We start from the raw sequence: 20,525 nt of genomic DNA, 5'->3' as shown, positions 1-20,525 counted from the left end.
TTCTGGATGGGTTGGAGTACCCGAAGTTAGAGGAGGGGACAGGGCTACATTGGAAGGAGCGATAGTGGAACAGGAGAGAAAGGATGCAATTGGGAGGATGCAGTCGGGGAAGGTGGCAGGGTCGGATGGGTTTCTGGTGGAATGTTATAAAAAATTCAAGGATAAGCTGGCAAATGTACTAAGCTGTTCAAATATATTTACTTATCAAAGGAATGGCTGGACAGCTTCAGGCAGACAATAATGATCACTCAAAGAAAACAAAGACATGCTGATGTTTTGACTTTTGTACAATTAATCTGATTGTCCATGCACTTTGGGATGAGAATATTAGCAAAGGGAGTGAGTGGGAAAGTGCAGAAGTACATCGGAGGTAACCAGCTTCGATTCCAGGGAGGAAAAAGGACAAGAGAAGCAATCGACTTAAAAGATTCATGAGCGAATGCAGTTTGGAGTTCTCAGGGTGCATATGTTTGTTTTGTGGATTGTGAAAAATCATTCGATTGGATTACCTGGATTAAGCTCTTGACAGAGCTGAAAAAGATTGGAGTAGGCTGGACAGATAGAGGACTGATAAGGAAACTGTACATAGCATAAACAGCAACCGTGGGACTGATCGATGGAGAGTCGGAACTATGTGTAATTGGAAGAGGAGTTCAGCGAGTGTTGTTTATCACCAGTGCCCCCCAATCTCTCAGCAGGAAGCAATGATTAACTAAGCATTTAAAGACATGGCATTACATTTGGGGGTGGGGGTGGGGGGTCGACTGATACCATCAGATTTTCAGATTAGTCTTGCACTTGCATCAATCACAGAATCACAAGAACCGGTTTCCTCCCACAGTCCAAAGATGTGCAGGTTAAGTGGATTGGCCATGATCAATTGCCCTTAGGTTAGGTGGGGTTGCTGGGTTACGGGATAGAGTGGAGGTGTGGCCTTAACTAGGGTGCCCTTTCCAAGAACCGGTGCAGACTCGATGGGCCGAATGGCCTCCTTCTGCACTGTAAATTCTATGATTCTATATGACTAGTAAAGGTAGACATGAACTTTGGAGTGGAAGTGAACATCAGCAAAACTGAGAAATATTCATAAGGAAAGAAAATTGAACAGGTGCAACAAATCAAATATTTGGAAGCATAACATCTGCAGATATAAAGTGCATCAACGATTACATACCTGCTGGTGAAGTGTCACGAGATCTGTAGTAATGTCAGCAGAGTGTGTTTATGTGAGTTTCAGTTCTGGTCGGTAGCACAATGGTTAGCACTGCTGCCTCACAGCACCAGGGATCCGGGTTCAATTCCAACCTTGACTGCACTGTCAGTGCAGAGTCTGCATGTTCTCCCCTTATCTGTGTGGGTTTCCTCCGGGTGCTCCAGTTTCCTTCGACAGTCCAAACATGTGCAGGTTAGGTGGAATGGCCGTACTAAATTGCCCCTCCGTATCCAAAGATGGTTAGGTTAAGGGGCTATTGGGATAGGGCAGGGAAGTGGGCTTGAGTGGGGTGCTCTTTCAAAGGGTAATTTCAGACTTGATGAGCTGAATGGCCTCCTTCTGCACGGTAGAGATTCTATGATCCATCTTAGTTTGTATGAACAACATCCCTAATAAAACCTACCATTGTGTTTGTAAGAATCCAAGATCGTGGGCACCTCCTATACCTTTTCTTTGTTTTTAAATTTTGAGTACCCAATTCATTTTTTCCAATTAAGGGGCAATTTAGTGTGGCCAATCCACCTAGCCTGCACATCTTTGGGTTGTGGGGGCGAAACTCACGCAATCACAGGGAGAATGTGCAAACTCCACACGGACAGTGACCTAGAGCCGGGATCGAACCTGGGACCTCGGCACTGTGAGGCAGCAGTGCTAACCCACTGCGCCACCATGTTGCCCCTATACCTTTTCTTTTCTGGCAAACTCAAAGACATAACAAAAGAGAAAACTGGCGATGAGGATTGAGGCAAGAAAACAGAATTGCTGAACAAAAAGAAACGTCGACAACATCAGTGGAAACGGCGTCGAGAGCGGAGAAAGATTCTCGGAGCTGGGCCCACACACACGTCGGGTGAAGCAAACGGCTGTTGTTGTTGAAGGTTTTAAACAAGGAAGGAAATAACGGAACGGGGGATTAAGAGGAACTACAGTTTGAAAACTTGCTTGCCATTGAAATGGGGAGAGTTTGAGCTGCTGTAACCGCGCACATGGCGAAGCTAGATGGGCTTCAGGGAACAGAGAACTAGAGGTGTTTTGACTCTGTACAGGTCACCACTTGGGAAAACACCAAACCACAGCAAAACAAAGAAAGAATTCTGAGCTGTATTGTGGATAAGGGGATCGTTTGCACCAAACATCCAAAAGAATTGGAAGGGAAGACGTTGGTTGATGGATAGACCCTAGGAGACGTGATTCAGAATGGGAGCCATGGATCCATTGATGAAGAATGTGAGACTTGGAACTCAGATGAGGAAAGATTCCAATTGTATCTCATAACGAATCAGACACTGAAGGGCCTATAGGTCACATTCTTTCTCAGTTGGGTAGGGCACAAAACCTTTACGCTGCTATAACCAGGTGATAAGTCCTATAGCGAACTAATTAATATTTTAGAAAGGCATTTCATACCTAGACTGTTGTTAATTGCACAAAGATTTCTGTTCCACTGCCGTAGTCAGGAAGAAGGTAAAAGCATTTTACAATTCATAATGACTTGAAGAATGTTAACAAAATGCAGCGAGTTTGGTGCAACACTTGATGACACTCTTTGTAATAGGTTGGTTTGTGGACTCCACTGTTCAGAGAAAGTTGCTTACTGTAAGTGATTTAACTCTCAAAGCTGCTGTGGAAGTTACAACGTCTCGGGAGCTAGCAACAAAAGAAGCTTTACAGATTAGGGCTGGGAGCGAAGATCCACAAATTGGATTCCAGGAGAAACAAAGATTCAAGGGGATAACCATATCACCGATGTATACAGGTTGGATGCTCAGCAGGGGAGTACTGGAGTAGAAAAAATAAGTACAAGAACTGTGAAAAAAGGGCTATATTTCCAAGGCATGTTGCGATCAGAATACCTCACCAACATCAAGAATGTGCAATAAAAAAGTCACATCAAAACAGATTATATGTGTCCAGAAATTAGTTGATGAAATTCAAGAGCACTCAGAAGACAATGTACCCAAAAAAAATCAGGAGCTGAAACTAGGTGTCATGTCAATGCGGGCAATCAACAACAATTCTGGGCATTTCCAAAACTGGCATCAAATTAAGATGGAAGTGTATATGGGTGCAGCTGTATCAATGATACCTGAGAGAATTTACAATCAAAAGTATTTAAAACTAACAAATGTGACCCTAAGGATGTACACAGAAGAAGTAAAACCATTAATAGAATGCATTATGGTGGAAGTAGAAGCAAATGGATAAACAGCAGAAAAGCCTCTTCACATTGTCCATGCAAATATTCCTGCTTTATTTGGTAGAGCATGACTGTCAAATCTTATACTCAATTGGGGAGCAGTAGATTAAAGAGCGACCTGCAACAACCTCTGTTTAAGCATGAGAAGGTGATTGAAGATTCACTATACTCAATAATCAGAGTTGAAGTGCAACTAAAGATCAAGCCGAGTAGAATCATAGGATCAGAGAATCGTTGAATTTACAGTGCAGAAGTGGGCTATTCGGCCCATCGAGTCTGCACCGGCCCTTCCAAAGAGCACCCTACTCAAGCCCACGCCTCCTCCCTATCCCCGTAACCCAGTAACCCCCCACTTAACCTTTTTGGACACCAAGGGCAATTTAGCACGGCCAATCCACCTAACCTGCACAACTTTGGACTGTGGAAGGAAACCGGAGCACTCGGAGGAAACCCACGCAGACACGGGGACAACGAGCAGACTCTGCACAAACAGTGATGCAAGCCGGGAATCGAACCTGGGACCCTGGAGCTGTGAAGCAACTGTGCTAACCACTATGCTATTGTGCCGCCCACAGAATAGTACATCAAATGTCACAATGCTGAAACTCTACCGTCTGCCATCAGGTCAAATGTCAAAGAAGAACTAGAAAGGCTATTCTAAACAGGAGGCATTGAACCAGTTGCTTGGGCAACACCAATAATCCCTGTTATGATATTGGACCTGTCTTTGCTGAATCACAGCAGGTACCCATTTCCCGTTGATGGTGTAGCTTGTGGCTGGCACTCACTCTTCATGAACACACACCTTTTTAGAGTTTTGTTCCTTCCCAGCAATCTGTGCTTGTTGTCGGTTTGGCAATCTCTAAAGTATCAGGTGGCAGAAATAAATCAAACAGTGTTCTCAGTTTCCTCCGGGAGAGCAGCACTGCTGGTGAATTCTGCTGGTTTCGTGTGCGGTGTTCTGTTAAGCTAGAAATAACTTATTTACTCTTCTTGCCAATGTACCTTGGTCGTTCGATGCCTTGATGGAATATTTCAATGATTGAACAAAACATTCGGCTGCAGGATGGTACGGGGCTGACTTTATGGGCTGTATACTGTTCCCTTTTAAGTAGTGACCATTCACCTTTGAAGCAACTTGAGTGCCATTGTCACTAATGACCTGCTCCAATGTACCAAACCCTGCAAATATTTCATCTTGCCTCAACCATCTTCAGCTGCTTCATCAATGACCTTCCTTCCAAAATAAAGTTAGATGTGGGGATGTCTGCTGGCTGATGATTGCACAATGTTCAGCACCATTTGCGACTCCTCAGGCATTGAAGGAGTCCACGTGAAAATCTAGTAAGACTTGGAACATACCCAGGCTTGTACTGACAAGTGGCAAGTAACATTTGCGCCACACAAGTGCCAGGCAATGACTATCTCCGATAAGAGACAGCCAAATCATTGCCCCTTGACATTCAATGGCATTATCATCACTGAATTCCCCACTATCAACATCCAGGAGATTACCATTGACAAGAAATTGAACTGGATTAGCCATATAAATACTGTGGCTACAAGAGCAAGTCAGAGGCTAGGAATCCTGTAGCGAGTAACGCACCTCCTGACTCCCCAAAACCTATCCATCATTAGGTTTAGGGCACAAGTCAGAAGTGTGATGAAATACACCCCACTTGCCTGGATGAGTGTAGCTCCAAAAACACTCAAGAAGCTCAACACTCTCCAAGACAAAGCAGCCCGCTTAATTGGCACTCCTACCACAAACATTCACTCCTTCCACCCCCAATGAGGTGTTCACTCCTTCCACCCACAATGAGGTGTGTACCATCTACAAGCTGTACCACAGGAACTCATCAAGGCTCCTTGGGCAGCAGCATTCAAATCCACGATCACTACCATCTAGGAGGACAAGAGCAGCAGATGCCTGGAAACCCCACCACCTGGAGGTTCCCCATCCAAGCTGCTCACCATCCTGACTCAGACATATATCGCTGTTCCTTCACTATTGTTGGGTCAAAATCCTGGAGCTCCCTCCCTAATAGCACAGTGCGTGTACCAAGAAGGCAGCTCACCACCACCTTCTCAAGGGCAATTAGGGATGGACAACAAATGCTGGCATAACCAGCTTAGCCCACATCCTGTAAAAATGAATGAAAAATAAATGAATAAAAAACAGTAAGATTGGCATTCTGGCATGCTTAATTTAGAAGAGGAGGGGCAGCATGGTGGCACAGTGGTTAGCACTGCTGCCTCACGGCACTGAGGACCCGGGTTCGAATCCCTGCCCTGGGTCACTGTCTGTGTGGAGTTTGCACATTCTCCCCGTGTCTGCGTGTGTTTCACCCCCACAACCCAAAGATGTGCAGGGTAGGCGAATTGGCCACACTAAATTGCCCTTAATTGGAAAAAATTATTGGGTACTCTAAATTTTAAAAAAAAAATTTAGAAGAGGCCACAGTGCTCCTGATATTCTTTTCGTATAAATACTCAGTAGGAATTATGCCTTCATTTGACGTTGTTGAATTGCTACTATTGTCAAAACATGCAAAATAAAAAGTGCATGATTTAACAAATTCGCTTCCAAGAGGTTTGACCTACCTGTTGATCTATCTGCAGCCTAACGCCCTATGTTAGCACGCACACCAACTCACCCCCACCGCATTCCTCCCACCCCGCCCACAACCATTCAATTTTTTTCTCATAATCTTATAACCATTATTGCCACAAGTAGGCTTACATTAACACTGCAATTAAGTTACTTGTGAAAATCCTGCGATGAAGATCAATACAGTCATCTCACTGGAGATTCTTGTCGCCAGAGATTACTAGCCTTAGGTCTTTAAGCCATTTTTAAAGACAAACTTTCATTTATATAGCACCTTTCACATCCTCCTGACGTCTCAAAGTGCCAATTTTGGAGATGTCGGAAATGCAGCGGCTAATCTGCCTCAAACTCTCACAACAGCAATATAACAATGACCAGGTAATTTGTTTCTGTGACGTTGGTTAAGGGGTAAATATTAGCCAGTGTGTCAGGGATAGGTCCCCTGCTCTCTGTTCAGTTAACACCATGGGATCTTTGTACATCCACCCAAGGAGGCGGATGGGGCTTTCGCTTACCGTCTCATTTGGACGCTGGCACCGCCCAAGCACTGCAGTGCCCCCTCAGCACACGAGTGTCAACCTTGACTTTCGAGCTCAAGCCCTGGAGTGAGGCCTGAACCGGGAACCTTACGATTCAATGGCAAGTGCCAACTGAGTCCAACTGCAATGGTAAGATGTGGAGGGCTAGGATGCTTTGCCAACTTTAATCAAAGCAGAACTGAGAAACGTCTCTAAGCATGGGGTAAACAATGATAACATGGAACAAAGACCAGTAATTCAGTCTGCAGGGGGGGTGCATCAGCAGGGGATCTGTCTGTTAATTATTCCTAATGTGTTCAGCGAGCTTCTGTAAAGCTTAAAGCAGAAGTGTTTCTACGGGCACAGCCTTCAGCAGTCACAATAGCTGGAGTTTTCTGCTGTCAGAGTTAATAGTCTTTATAATTAACAGATAAATCAATATAAAGTGTGTGCAGATGCTGCTAACCTGTGCACCCATCAAAAGGTCTTATTGTTTCAAAAATAAAGTTCAATTGCAACCGAAAGGAATCTTTTTTTTGACAGAAAGTGACCGCTGACCAATCCTGATTGCTCATCGAATTAACCCCTTTCCTGCTGTAGCTTTAGCTCGATAATTTATGAAACTTAAAACCAACTTATTGTTTGCTTTTCAGCTTATCCCTGACCCAAATGTATAAAATCAACTTTAATTTTGGTTTGAATTTACATCTACCTGACATTGTTCCTATTGCTGGTTCACAACCCCTTCTGCTATGTAAAAGTGCAGCTAATAAACATGAGAACTGCCGTCCTAACCATTCCTCAGTTAGCTTGCTATCCCACGTGGTTTATATTTATCAAGATAACTTAGTTGTTCTGCTGCTTGTTTTTGTACTGGTGGGAAAATAGCGAGGTGGTGATGGGAGGGAGGTGGTGTTGGGGAGGTTGGAGGGGTAGCGACTCCATCTCCCCCTTTACTCCACATGTCTATTCTGGCCCAGGTCGCACCCCAAAGGTTGATCTGAGTTTGAGGATTTGAAGCAGTTCAGCATCTGAAGCCGTTTGAATTGGTTTGTGAGTCCTCCATTCCCTTTGGATAGCATATAACGTTTGGGTTGGTACAGTACTTAGATGAGCATTTGAAATGCCATTCCATACAAGGCTATGAAACAAGTGCTGGAAAATGGGATTAGAATAGATAGGTGCTTGATGGCCAGCACAGACACGATGGGCTGAAGGGCCTCCTTCTGTGCTGTAAAACTCTATGGGCCTGATCTAAAGGCCTGTCGTTCCCGGCTCAGGATGCTCAATTCACCTCGCAAGATCTAATGAGATCTAACGAGGCGTAGCGATCTGAATCCTACCCAAAATGGGCGGCATCCAGATTTTCATATTCAAGTGTGAGGAGTTAGTCTCACTTGAATATGTCTGTGCTGGAGTTACCCAATGCACGGGATCGAATGGCCTCGCCTCGGAGACCCCGAGCGGGCCCTTTGTAGCACTGGTTTCCACAATTGTCGACCAGGCGTACCAGCACTGGGGAAGGGGGAGGTCGGGTCTCCCAGGCAATTGGGGTCCCCGAGTGGTCGGCCTCTGGGCAGTATGGTACCCTGGCACTTCCAACGCCACTGGGCACCAAGGCACTGGCACCCTGGCAGTGCCACCCGGACACTCTGGCTGTGCCACCCGGACACTCTGGCTGTGCCACCTGGTTGCCATCCTGGCACTACCAGGCTGGCAGGGGCAATGTCAGGGTGCCAGGCTGACAGTGCCAAGGTGCCCAGGTGGCATCCTGCCCATGCTGGGGATTGGGGGGGTGCCCTTTGAGGGGGTGGGGGGGGGGGGTGCGGGATGCTTGAAGACCCCCCAATTGGTAAGTTAGGATGTTCCTGCGCTGGCAAGCTGAGCCCGTTAGTGCTGGAAATGCGTCTAAGTGTGGCCTTGGTGGGGCATTCCTCGCTGAGGCCCGAAAAGAAAGCACAGTCCCGTTTAATAGTGGGGTCTTCTAGGCGCTGCAAGCGAAACACCCCACTAAAAGCGGCCAAAGCGGAACTCTGTTTCATTTCCGTTAAATTGCGCTGTGTGACTCTGATGTCAGAGCCGGATTATTACAAGCTGAACTATGTCAAGCATTGGAGGCCCCACACAATAAAAACTACTTTGTTATTCTCATAGAAAGGACATTGAAAATATAAATATGAAAACTTAATGTTTGCAGATATACAAAGGCACAAAGAAAAAATTATAACCTCACCAAAATACATCTGACAAAACACCTTTTTCCATTGTCTAATACTTACAAATTAAAATACTTGCATGATTTTATTATATATGAAAACGTTTTTATCAACACCAACAGAAAAACTGTTCTACAATTCATTAGTTCACTAGATGGAGGCAGTGATACAAGATGCAGTGTGTCTTTCTGCACAGCACATACAGTTAAAAATTTAAAACATTTTCTTTCACAATATTGTAGAGCAAAGTCATTGATGATGTCCTCAAATGATAAGCTATGAAGTTTATCACTTTTGCTGCACACAATGCTGAAGGCAGATAGTTTTCCTTGCAACAATGTTGTTCGCAGTTCATTCTTGCTGTTTTTCAGTCGTGAAAACGACCTTTCCCCTGAGCAGTTTGTCAGCATTAGACTCGGAAATAGCCACAATGTTGTTTCTACATTAGGGGATACCAACTGAATGATGATGATTTGGTTGACAACTTGATACGGATCCTGGTGGCTTAAGTGTCCTGTAACTACTCAATTTTCCTTAATATAAGCATGGAATGTTGTGTTTGGTCTTCTATACCTGACGAAGAAATCCACCAAACACCTTGATTAATCGAAACCAGAATTTTTATTGAGTCTCGTGTAGTAAGATAACAATGTGTTACAGAGTACGTTATCATGGAGTCTGCTTATTACTCCTCTGGAATCTGCACCCAGCACCAACCATTCACTTGTATGTCTTATCACCCTCTCAATCTTCTAAAGATGGCCAGATGTATCTCCCCTTATATGTGAGCCGCTGGTCACATGACCTTGGTCATGAGACTGCATGGTGTGCCTGCACTGCCACCTGCTGGTTGGAGGTCGCACCCCATCCATCTATGATACAGCCCATCGGCATATCACCACATGGAAGTCCTTCATCCCCCCCCCCCCCACATTGAGGTTAGCATCAACATCTTCAGGATAGCCATTCACAGACGTTTTACATTTCCACAGCGCCCTGTCTGCACAAAATCTAAATCAACCAAAAAAGGAAAATTGTTTCCAACATTCTTGTGCACAATTTATTTTTTCTTCAACACATGAACTTGGAGCAGAGGTAGGCTATTTGACCCTTCGAGCCTGCTCCGCTTTGGTAAGATATCTGCCTCACCCGATTGTGGCTTCTACTTTCCTAACTACCCCTTTGACCCTTCGACTCCCCGTCAATCAATAATCTAACTAATTCAGCCTTAAAAATGTCCAATGAACCTGCCACCGCTGAAATGAACTCTCAGAATAACAACCATATCTCAAGCAGTTCACACAGTCAACCTGGGGCACAACAGTAATTAGCTGGGGAGATAATTGATAAATTTGGACTCGCAGGTGAGCGCACTAGTCAATCCCAGGGCAAATTTAACAATGCGTTGGCCTATGTTTAAAAGAAAGAGCCAGGAGCCAGTTTACCAAAACCATTGCCAAAGAGTCTTGCATTATATATTTTTGCAAACTGCCAAGACCAGCTAGCATGAGTATAGAGCGACTTTCAAAAATGGTTCTGCACGTTTGAACTTCTGGAGCAATCACTATTTCAGAACAGAAATCGGAAAGGTAGTAAAGCATGCTTACATAACATTTGTTTCTCTAGGTAGTTTTGGCTTCACCGTATCAGGTAATTCTCAAATAAACCCATCCACCACAATATTACATGACCAGGTTTAAACAGCATCTTAAATCCCAGTGGTGGCATACAATACATTTTGAAGTGAAGCCATCAATATGCAACAGCCGTTTTGACGAATTAGCGACAACAGAGATGAATGACCAGTCACGTTTCCGGCAATAAAAATGGTTGAACAAGAACTCGCTTTTTAAAATACCACCATAGTCTGAACCTATGGGTGGCACGGTAGCACCCTGGTTAGCACTGTTGCTTCACAGCGCCAGGGTCCCGGGTTTGATTCCCGTTTTGCGTCACTGCCTGCGCAGTCTGCACATTCTCCCTGTGTCTGAGTGGGTTCCTTCCCCCCCCCCCCCCCCCCCCCCCCCCGCGTTACTCCCACAGGTCCCGAAAGACGTGCTTGTTAGGTGAATTGGATATTTACAGCCTTGCAGTGAGTGGGACTGAAAGACCCCGGCCAATAATTCTGTGGCTCATAGTCAGCAGTAAGTGAACAAAATATTTCACTTTATCTGGCTTCAGTATTTTCCAATAAACTTTCATGAAATTGTGAGATATATTATTGTTATATCTGTATAAATCTATGAACTCAATATGACTAATAACTGTGTTGTCATTTATATGAATATTAGTGTCATATTAGAATGAAAAGTTTATATTTAGAGAGTAATTTTCTCATATCTTCGTACTTAGCAATCAATAGTGGTCAAATTTGATATTGAGTCCGATTGTTTGCTTATTCAGTGACCCCTCATTTTGTGAGGCCTTAAGCAGTAGCTTAATTAATTTAAGCTTACATCTGGTACCAGTGCACCTCGAGTTTTAATTAATAAAAGGAACATTATTATCTTCAGAAAAGGTACCTGTCAAGTCATTTTGGTTGACTGCCAGATTCTTCAGCAGTGTAAAGGTTCTGGGTGAAAAATTGTACTTGATAGGACCCATTTTATAGGACCCATGATGCCCTTGGAGTTCCAAAATGCCATCCACAGTAGACGGGCACCTTTCTGATGTGAAGCATGCCAGATGCCATCTTGGTAAAGAGGTTGGTGCACAGATGCACTTAACCGTTCCCAGAAATATGCACAGCAGGCAGATCCGTGCTCCAGCCTTGCCAGTTTTACCCTGATATTTACTCTGAAAGAGTCAGAAGGAACAAAAAATCGATTTCTAACTCCAGAGTAACTGTTTAAACAGCCAGACTAAGCCTCGTACGAGACATCCTGCACACACACGACTCTCCCAGTGGGTGCCCCAAACCCCACCCCGCCCGACCCCTCCTCTCCTGACCTGCTGGAGATTGTCACTCTGTGGAAGTCACGGGCATGTTTGCTTTGTGACATATGTCCTTGTACCTCAGTTTCTGTTCCAAACACACAAACGCTCCTTTCTTACGCTTTTTATTTCTATTATTCAGCTGGATGACTCACTGAACCAGATCAGGAAATTGCAGCGTTCCTTAGATGAACAGATGGAATTGAATGACAACCTTCAAGTGCAATTTGATCACTTGCAGACCAGGTAGGTCATCAAGAGCAAATAAGGGCTAAAGGACTGATAGCTTCAGCCACTCAGCGTCATTAGATCAATTAAGCCTGTGCAGTCGAGGTTAAGGGTCATGGGGAAGAAATTATGACTTTCGTCACTGAACATGTTGGGTGACAAGACTGTAATGCGCAAAGAAAGGCCGATGACCAAGCTATTTAGCACCTTGATAGGAAGTTGAATGTAATCCAACATACTCAGTCACTGAGACAGTTTCATGTAATATTTTTAATGCATTAATATTTTAATGAGTTGTTTCCCAAGTTCCCTGTTGCTATACAAATGTGTACCCACAATCCAATGCCATTGAGTTGCTGATCGCAGTCATCCCACTGTGGGGAAATGGTGAGCACCTTTTCGCTATGGGAAGAAGACAAAATGGAAGGTGTGCCTCACATTGTACCATACTCTGAATGGCCTAGGCTGGATATGTACACTTTGTGATTGTGGCACAGCTCAGGGAACTAACTGGAGGCAAACGTTTAGTGAAAAAGGGGAACTACTTCAATATTTTGTCAGGTAAATTGTAACCAGAAAAGCTTTGACTTATAGATATTTATCTCAAATGGTTAAAATTGGGCATAATATGGAGGGTTACTGCTTTACTAAAGGAGACTATGATTTGAGTTTGAATCAAACTTTAGTGATTGATCAAATACATAGAACAAAATCCTGCTACTTGTCATGGCATAAAGAGAAAATATGTTTAGTTCCCAATTACATGTCTTACACAAGTCAGGAACAAGAAGGTACTTTTAACTCTCTGGGGTGAGGCTTGGAGCAGAGCCTTGCCGAAGGCTGTGCTCTTAAATAAACGGCAGAATATTGGGAACACCTTGACCTGGATGCCTGACATCAATATCCGACAGTCTGCTCTGCACTTATGTTTTGTGAGGGTCTGCTTTAGGCATTTCCATCTCTCACACTCATTACGTCGGCCAACATTTCAAAAGTTGGGGCATGCTCTCAACCCAGCAGTGCGTAAAATTGCATGAGAAGATGTCGAACATTATTCGTGGATGTGGTAACATTATGAATGGATTTCAAAATGCCAGAGGTTATTGTGGGTGACATTCTCTGTCTCACCCCACCGGTAGTAGTTACCGATAAGGCAGAGACCCCCTAAATAAAGAGACCCCCTAAATAAGGACCCCCCCCTCCCCCCAGAGACCTCCTAAATAAATACACCTCCAGAAACCCGAGACCTCCTAAATAGATTACTCCCCACAAACCCCCCAGAAAATGAATCCCTGTCAGGAAGCCGCCGAGAAAAGAGATCCCTGTCAAGAAGCCACCCAGAAAACAGACCCCTGCCAGGAAGCCACCCAGAAAACAGACCCCTGTTTGGAAGCTAGAGAGCAGTCCAGACAGAGGCACTGAAAAAGAATCACTGCTTTAAAACTCACCTGGGCAATACACCTACTGGTTCAGATACAGGAAACAGCACCTGTCAATTCCTGGAAAGAGAAAACCAGTCAGCTGGGTTTAAACCCCTTCAGATCTTTGATCTGCAAGTCATTCATTCATTCATTTCTCTTTGACACTGATTTTACTAGGCTGTGATTGACAGCTTCCACCCCCCCCACCCCCAGCTGTCAGCATTGTTCCAATCACCTCCCTTCACAGTTGAGTGATTTTGAAGTGATCAGCTAGAAATTGACAGCACTTAACTCTGAAGCGGTCCAGGAGCTGTTAGTCAAAGCTTGATGTTTATAAACATTGCAAAGAGGAGCTAAAAATTTCCTTCATTTAAACTACATTTTAAAAAAATGTTTTGTCCTGATTGGTTTAAGGAAAAACATTTTTATTCAAGAGAAAAAAGTGTTTTGAAACTTGATGTACTTTAGCAGGTTAATCAGCGATCCACATATTCCCTGCTCACATCACGGCAGGTAGACCTTTACTTCAGAATGAATTGAATATTCCAATTTATTCACCACAAGGGAAATGACAATGTTTTTACCGACAATGCATATGACTTAATGGATACCCAAATTAATAGGTGAGATATGAAAGGTCACATTTCATATCTTGCATTGATGACTTTGCAGTAGTGGTAAATAGCATGGGCACATTTTGCTGCAGCGTAATGTAACTTAAAACTAGCTACAATTGAATTATGCTGTGATAGATTTTAGCCCTTAAAACAGGAAGGAATGTTTGATTGCATACACACACCAGAAATCCAGGATTCATTTTGTATAGCATTGCATTTTGCCTTATTTAACATTACCGATTTCAAAAGAAAATATGTCTCGTGGAAATTGTTCCATTTCTCATTTGTTTTCAAAAATACAAAATTGAGCTCCACTTTCAGCACAGGAAGCGAATGTACTGGAACGTAGAGATGAAGAAGGCCTTAGGTTAAATTTGTGGACCTGAATTTGTTGAAAAATTAATGGCTGCAGAACGACGTACAGAGTCATTAATATGCAAATCAGTCAGCAACTTGTGGTAAGGAAGAGATATCTTGCGAATCGCTTTGTGAAACAGGCATCTCATCCTTAACCTCTCCATGATTGTCATGTGGTTGTGCATTTATCCATTTATTTTCTGTTAAACCCTCAACAGGAGGTCTAATAACGAATTGAATATCCTTTAAACAATATGTTAATAACTATGAATCAATCGTTCTGGCCCTGAATCTGTACAATCCAAAATGTGGAATCTCAAACCTACGTGTAATTTTTTGGAACTATTAAATATTTCAAATTTTATTTTATTTTTCTCACTTTCCGTGGGGGAATTTTAACTGGTGTTCACTGTCAAAATGCCCCGAGACCGCAGGCGGGAACCTCCTTTAAATGCATTGGGAGGTGCCAGATGGGCAGTGCCTGGGCACTGCCAGGGTACTGCCTGGGCATGACCCTCTCCTGCCTGGGGGCTGCACGTATCTGTGCGCCACCCTGGCAGATTATGCTCCCCACTTCCCCATTTACCGCCCGCAGATCAATGGGCCCCGAGCGCGGGCCAGGCCACCGTGGGGGCACACCCCGGGGCCAGATTGCTCCCCCCCTCCCCGAGGATCCCGGAGCTCGCCCGCGACACCAGGTCCCGTCGGTAAGGGACCAACTTCAATTTACGCCGGCGGGACCTGCATAGAACGGGCGGGACTTCGGCCCATCGCGTGCCGGAGAATCGCCGGGGGGGAGGGTGCCCGCCGACCAGCATGGCGCGATTCCCACCCCCACCAAATCTCCGGCGCCGGAGAATTCGGCAGCCGGCGTGGGCGGGACTCACGCCGCCCCCTGGCGATTCTCCGACCCGGCAGGGGGGTCGAAGAATCCCACCCTTGGTGTGGCCCGACGCCGTAGTGGTTCCCGCCACTCCACTGTGCCGTTTCTGCCCGCCCCGCCGATTCCCGGAGAATCCCGCCCCATGTTCCTGATTGTACTCGGGTAGGAAGAAAAAAAGGGCTGAATATTATTTGAATGGAGAAAGCCTGCAGAAAGCTGGATTTGCGGGTCCACATGCATATATCACAAAAAGCTGGCAAGCAAGTTCAGCAAGTAACAGGGAAGGCAAATGGAATGGTGGACTTTATTTCAAAGGGAACGGAGTATAAAAATAGGGAAGTCCAGCTAACACTATATAACGTCCTAGTTAGATCACACCTGGAATACTGTGAACAGTTTTCGTCCTCTTATCTAAGGGAAGATATACAGGCATTGGAGGCAATCCAGAGAATGTTCACTAGGTTGATCCCAGGGATTTTTTTATGAGGAGAGGTTAAGTGGGTTGGGCCTGTATTGGAGTTTGGAAGAATGAGAGGCAAACTTATTGAGGCATTTAGAATTCTCAAGGGGCGTGACAGGGTAGATGCTGGGAGGTTGTTTCCCCTTGTGGGATAGTCTAGAATCAGGGGGAACAATCTCAGAGTAAAGGATCACCCATGTAAGACATAGATGAGGAGAAATTTCTTCTCTCAGGGAGTAGTGAATCTGTGGAATTATTTACCGCAGAGGGATGTAGAGTCTGGGTCGATAAGTAATCTCAAGGTTGAGATTGGCTGATTTATAATCAGTAAAGGAATCAAGAGTTATTGGGTTAATTGCGGAGGCGGGGAAGTGGATTTGAGGATGTTCAGTTGAGATCAGCCATGATGGGCTGAATGGCCTACTTCTGCTCCTACTTCTTCTGTACTTATAGGTAAAACTGCCAGATGGTATTGAGATACCAGAGCGACTGTGTAATAAGGCTCACAGCTGAAGGATAAATTCATCATTCATTAAGGCTTAGGCTCTTGGCATCTGCAGGTCCGATATGGAAGATGCAACAGCATGAAGATGGCTTGGAGGCTTCTTGTCACCTGTTTTGGAAGTCCTTGATTAATTCCAATTTTAAACTTTTTCTTTTCCTTTATGGCATGTTTGACCCTCCACCCCTAGACCGAGGGCGATGAGGCTTTCAGAGAGAGCTTGAAAAGGCAAATAATATCCGAGAAGGTTCAGGACAAATATCACAGTGAATTATTCAACGTGTATACGTAAATAATGCATATTTTTATTAACTGCTGCAATTCAGCATTTCTGCATCTTAATTATGGAGGGGACTTTCTGCTCATGATTTTGGCAGGCTGGAATGGAGGTGGGGGCGGAGAATTGAAGGGGAGTCTGAAAAGGGCTTTCACGCTGGCGGGATTTCCCCGTTCGGTTGCCCCCGCCCCCCCCCCCTCCACCAGCGATGTAACGGGGTTTGCGCCAAGTGATGACGGGAGTCCGTTGTGATATACTGCCATATACTTAGCGAGCCTCACCGCTGTCTTATTCCCAGAAAGGGATTCCCACGCCTGCCGGCGTGATGTCATATCGGCGGTGTTGACATCAGGTTTTGTAAAATTGGAAAGAGTCATCCGAGGCCGGAATTGAACCCAGGCCCTTGAAGCGGTGAGACAGCAGTGCTAACCACTGTGCCACCGTGCCACCAACTCTCCACCAATGGAGACTTTCCTCCATCTCCCCACTATTGCTGCTCCTACCCTCCCTGGTACTGGCCCCACCCATCTGGTGCTCGGTGCTCCATTCCCGCTGTTTCCTGACCTCCTCCCGATCACCAAATCCCTGTTTGGGTCGCACCCCGTCCTTCCAACCGTACCTCATATTCTCACCAAGGGCTTGGGTGCTGTGGTCAGAAGGGTAGCTGGCGACCCAACAGAAATTCAGCGGTCGGGTGGGAGCAGGAGGAGTGAGGCATCGAGGATCGGGGAGCAAGACGTGAGTATTGGGCAGGCAGGAGCGGCTGTAAGAGGCAGCAGGAGGATGGCAGCCATTACTGGTGAGTGGGAAGGAAGCGTTGAGTACTTGGGAGGGCAGGATTGGCCCATAATGAGGAGCAGGAGAAAGGCAGCCATTACTAGTGAATGGAAGGGAAATAGCGAGAGGAAACTATCAAGTACTGGGGAGGGTGGGAGCATTAATGGAAACAACGAGGATGGTTCACAGAGGGTCAGGTATTTGGGCAGCAAGAAGGTATCTTCTTCTTTTGCATTTGTGCGTTAATTTCTCTATGTTTTGTTTCATTTGAATCTGCTGCTTTTTCTCCCTTGCACTTAATTGACGTCCATGTGGGTGTTTCTTATACTATCCAGTCCTCACAGGGGTTACCAGAGACATGAGGTTATTTCCTCTACACAGTGGGTGTAAGGAATGCTCACATTGAGTTATACTTGACATTATATCATGGCAGCTAAGATATTTATAAGAACAATGATTAACCCTCTAATGTTTTTTTCATGCATTTCTCAATGAGAAAATGTCTTTTGATCATTTCTCCAACCCTAAGAGGTTTGCACATTTTAAGATTTTGCCATTTTCTGATCGTTTAGATGTGGCTGTACTCAAAAATCAGAATAATTTTGAAGTTATTACATACGGAGCATTAATAACTGTGTTCCTGTGGAATGTATTCATTTATGCAATGTGAGGAGATAAATACCATTATGCTCTTTGTCAAACAGTGCAAACCTGTTGTGAAGATGTATGCTAATGTGCAAATGTCTTTTTGCCGTGTATGTTTACTCAAGTCAGTCTGTGGACTTAAGTCAATCAAGGCGGCACGGTGGCACAGTGGCTAGCACTGCTGCCTCACAGCGCCAGAGACCCGGGTTCGATTCCGACTTTGGGTGACTGCCTGAGTGGAGTCTGCACGTTCTCCCCGAGTCTGCGTGGGTTTGCTCCGGGTGCTCCGGTTTCCTCTCACGGTCCAAAGATGTGCAGGTTCGGTGGATTGGCCATCATACAATTGCCCCGAGTGTCCGGGTGTGTGCAGGTTAGGTGGGGTGATGGGTGTTACGGTGGGGAGTGGGCCCAGATAGGGTGCTCTTTCGGAGGGTCAGTTAAAGGTGGAGAGCACAAACATATCCACAACACAGCCATTCGCCATTTTAATCACCCACTTGTCTTGTTACTGCTGGCTGAACAATACTAAAACCTGGAATAGGGAGCAACACCAAAGTTGACCATTACTCTTGCACAAATGAAAATACCAAATGGCAAACAGATAAAAAGAACACGGTCACTGTGACTTTGTGCGGATAAGGCGCCACTGCATATTCAAGATATTGGTTAGTATCTGCTAAAGGAAGTCATGGCAACCAGAGCCTTTTAAAATTTCTATGCTCAGTGTAAGCTTATATGCTGTTGCAACTGTCCTACAATAAACACAAGACTGTTTCCATAGCAGCAGGCTAGGGAGTCAGCCCTGGAGAAACAATTCTTCAATTTAAATGGATCAATGACCTAATGAATTCAAACTGAGGCACAACGCTAAAAAATTAATTGTGAATAAAGAAATGAGGGAATAACGAGGTAATAGCATCCAGTTTTTTATCAATAATCACAACTTCACATTATACCTGAATACAGACTAATTTTCATGTACATACAATCCACTCTAACCTGTGGGGGGAACACATTTAAGAAGGATTCCTGATCTCCCATTGTTTTATTTCTACTTCATTTATGGTCATCTCTGATTTTTGAGACAGATCAGTAGAACAGCATCGTGGTTCGGCCTGTGAGGTGCTTTTGATTAACACTCTAGGTGGGATTTTACGGCCCACCCTTCCAGGAGCATATGCTCCGGTGGCAGAGGCGGCCTGCCATTGGCTGGCAGCAGGATCATCCGGTCCTGCCAATGTCTACAGGGATTTGAATTCCTCTGGGGGGGGGGGGGGCGAAAGAGGCATGGTCACCATCGGCAGGACCAGAAGGTCCCGCTGTCAGGAATTTTGGCCTCTGGCCTTTCACCTCTTTGAATCCAACATGGAATCATGGGGCTATAGTCTCAACTACATGGGCGGCACAGTGGTTAGCACTGCTGCCTCACAGCACCAGGAACCCAGGTTCAATTCTAACCTTGGGTCACTGTCTGTGCGGAGTCTGCACGTTCTCCCCGTGTCTGCGTGGGTCTCCTCCGGGTGCTCCGGTTTCCTCCCACAGCCCAAAGATGTACGGGTTAGGTGGATTGGCTGTGATAAATTGCCCATTAGTGATATACAGGTTAGGTTATGAGGTTAGAACAGAGTGGACATGGGTAAAGTGCCCTTTCGATGGGTTGGTCAGACTCGATGGGCCGAATGACCTTCCTCTGCACTGCAGGGATTCTATGATTCTATGCAGCAAGTTTGAGTAGATTAATCCAAGATATTGGATTAATCCAAGATTATCCAGATTAAGTGGGCGTGAGTCCGCAGTGCAAAGCTAATGGGGCTGTTGCGTGCAGTGGCTGCGGATTCCCTGAGAATGGGAAATGTCGAGTCAGTGCAGGAGGAAGATACCTTCTGCCTGGGTGAATTATTCAGGAAAAGCCAAAGGAACTTTAACATTCAACCTATGGTATATCTGACTTGGACGTGTCCATTTTAATGTTGGGGCAAAATACCGGGACAATTTTCAATGCCTCATGACGCTGGCATGCGTCACTTCATTTTGACGATAAAAGCTTTGAATGAAATAGATTTATAATTTAGAAAATGGTGCTGTGTACATGTTAGATTCCCATCTATAAGAACATAAGAACTAGGAGCAGGAGTAGGCCATCTGGCCCCTCGAGCCTGCTCCGCCATTCAATGAGATCATGGCTGATCTTTTGTGGACTCAGCTCCACTTTCCGGCCCGAACACCATAACCCTTAATCCCTTTATTCTTCAAAAAACTATCTATCTTTACCTTAAAAACATGTAATGAAGGAGCCTCTACTGCTTCACTGGGCAAGGAATTCCATAGATTCACAACCCTTTGGGTGAAGAAGTTCCTCCTAAACTCAGTCCTAAATCTACTTCCCTTTATTTTGAGGCTATGTCCCCTAGTTCTGCTGTCACCCGCCAGTGGAAACAACCTGCCCGCATCTATCCTATCTATTCCCTTCATAATTTTAAATGTTCTATAAGATCCCCCCTCATCCTTCTAAATTCCAACGTGTACAGTCCCAGTCTACTCAACCTCTCCTCATAATCCAACCCCTTCAGCTCTGGGATTAACCTAGTGAATCTCCTCTGCACACCCTCCAGCGCCAGTACGTCCTTTCTCAAGTAAGGAGACCAAAACTGAACACAATACTCCAGGTG

General features: G+C 45.1%; 1 protein-coding gene across 2 annotated transcripts in view; it reads left to right on the top strand.

Moving 5' to 3' along the window:
- LOC119972756 (coiled-coil domain-containing protein 102A-like) overlaps positions 1-20,525 on the top strand; it is a 568,320-nt gene that overhangs the window by 378,094 nt on the left and 169,701 nt on the right. For both annotated transcript variants that reach the window (XM_038810080.1, XM_038810081.1), the window contains exon 8: positions 11,832-11,935. In XM_038810080.1, coding sequence (XP_038666008.1) covers positions 11,832-11,935 — 104 coding nt within the window. The remainder of the gene's footprint in view (positions 1-11,831; positions 11,936-20,525) is intronic.

The sequence above is a fragment of the Scyliorhinus canicula genome, chromosome 10 (genome assembly GCF_902713615.1).
Source record: "Scyliorhinus canicula chromosome 10, sScyCan1.1, whole genome shotgun sequence".
Classification (NCBI taxonomy): domain Eukaryota; kingdom Metazoa; phylum Chordata; class Chondrichthyes; order Carcharhiniformes; family Scyliorhinidae; genus Scyliorhinus; species Scyliorhinus canicula.
This window is presented reverse-complemented; position numbering and strand designations above follow the sequence as displayed.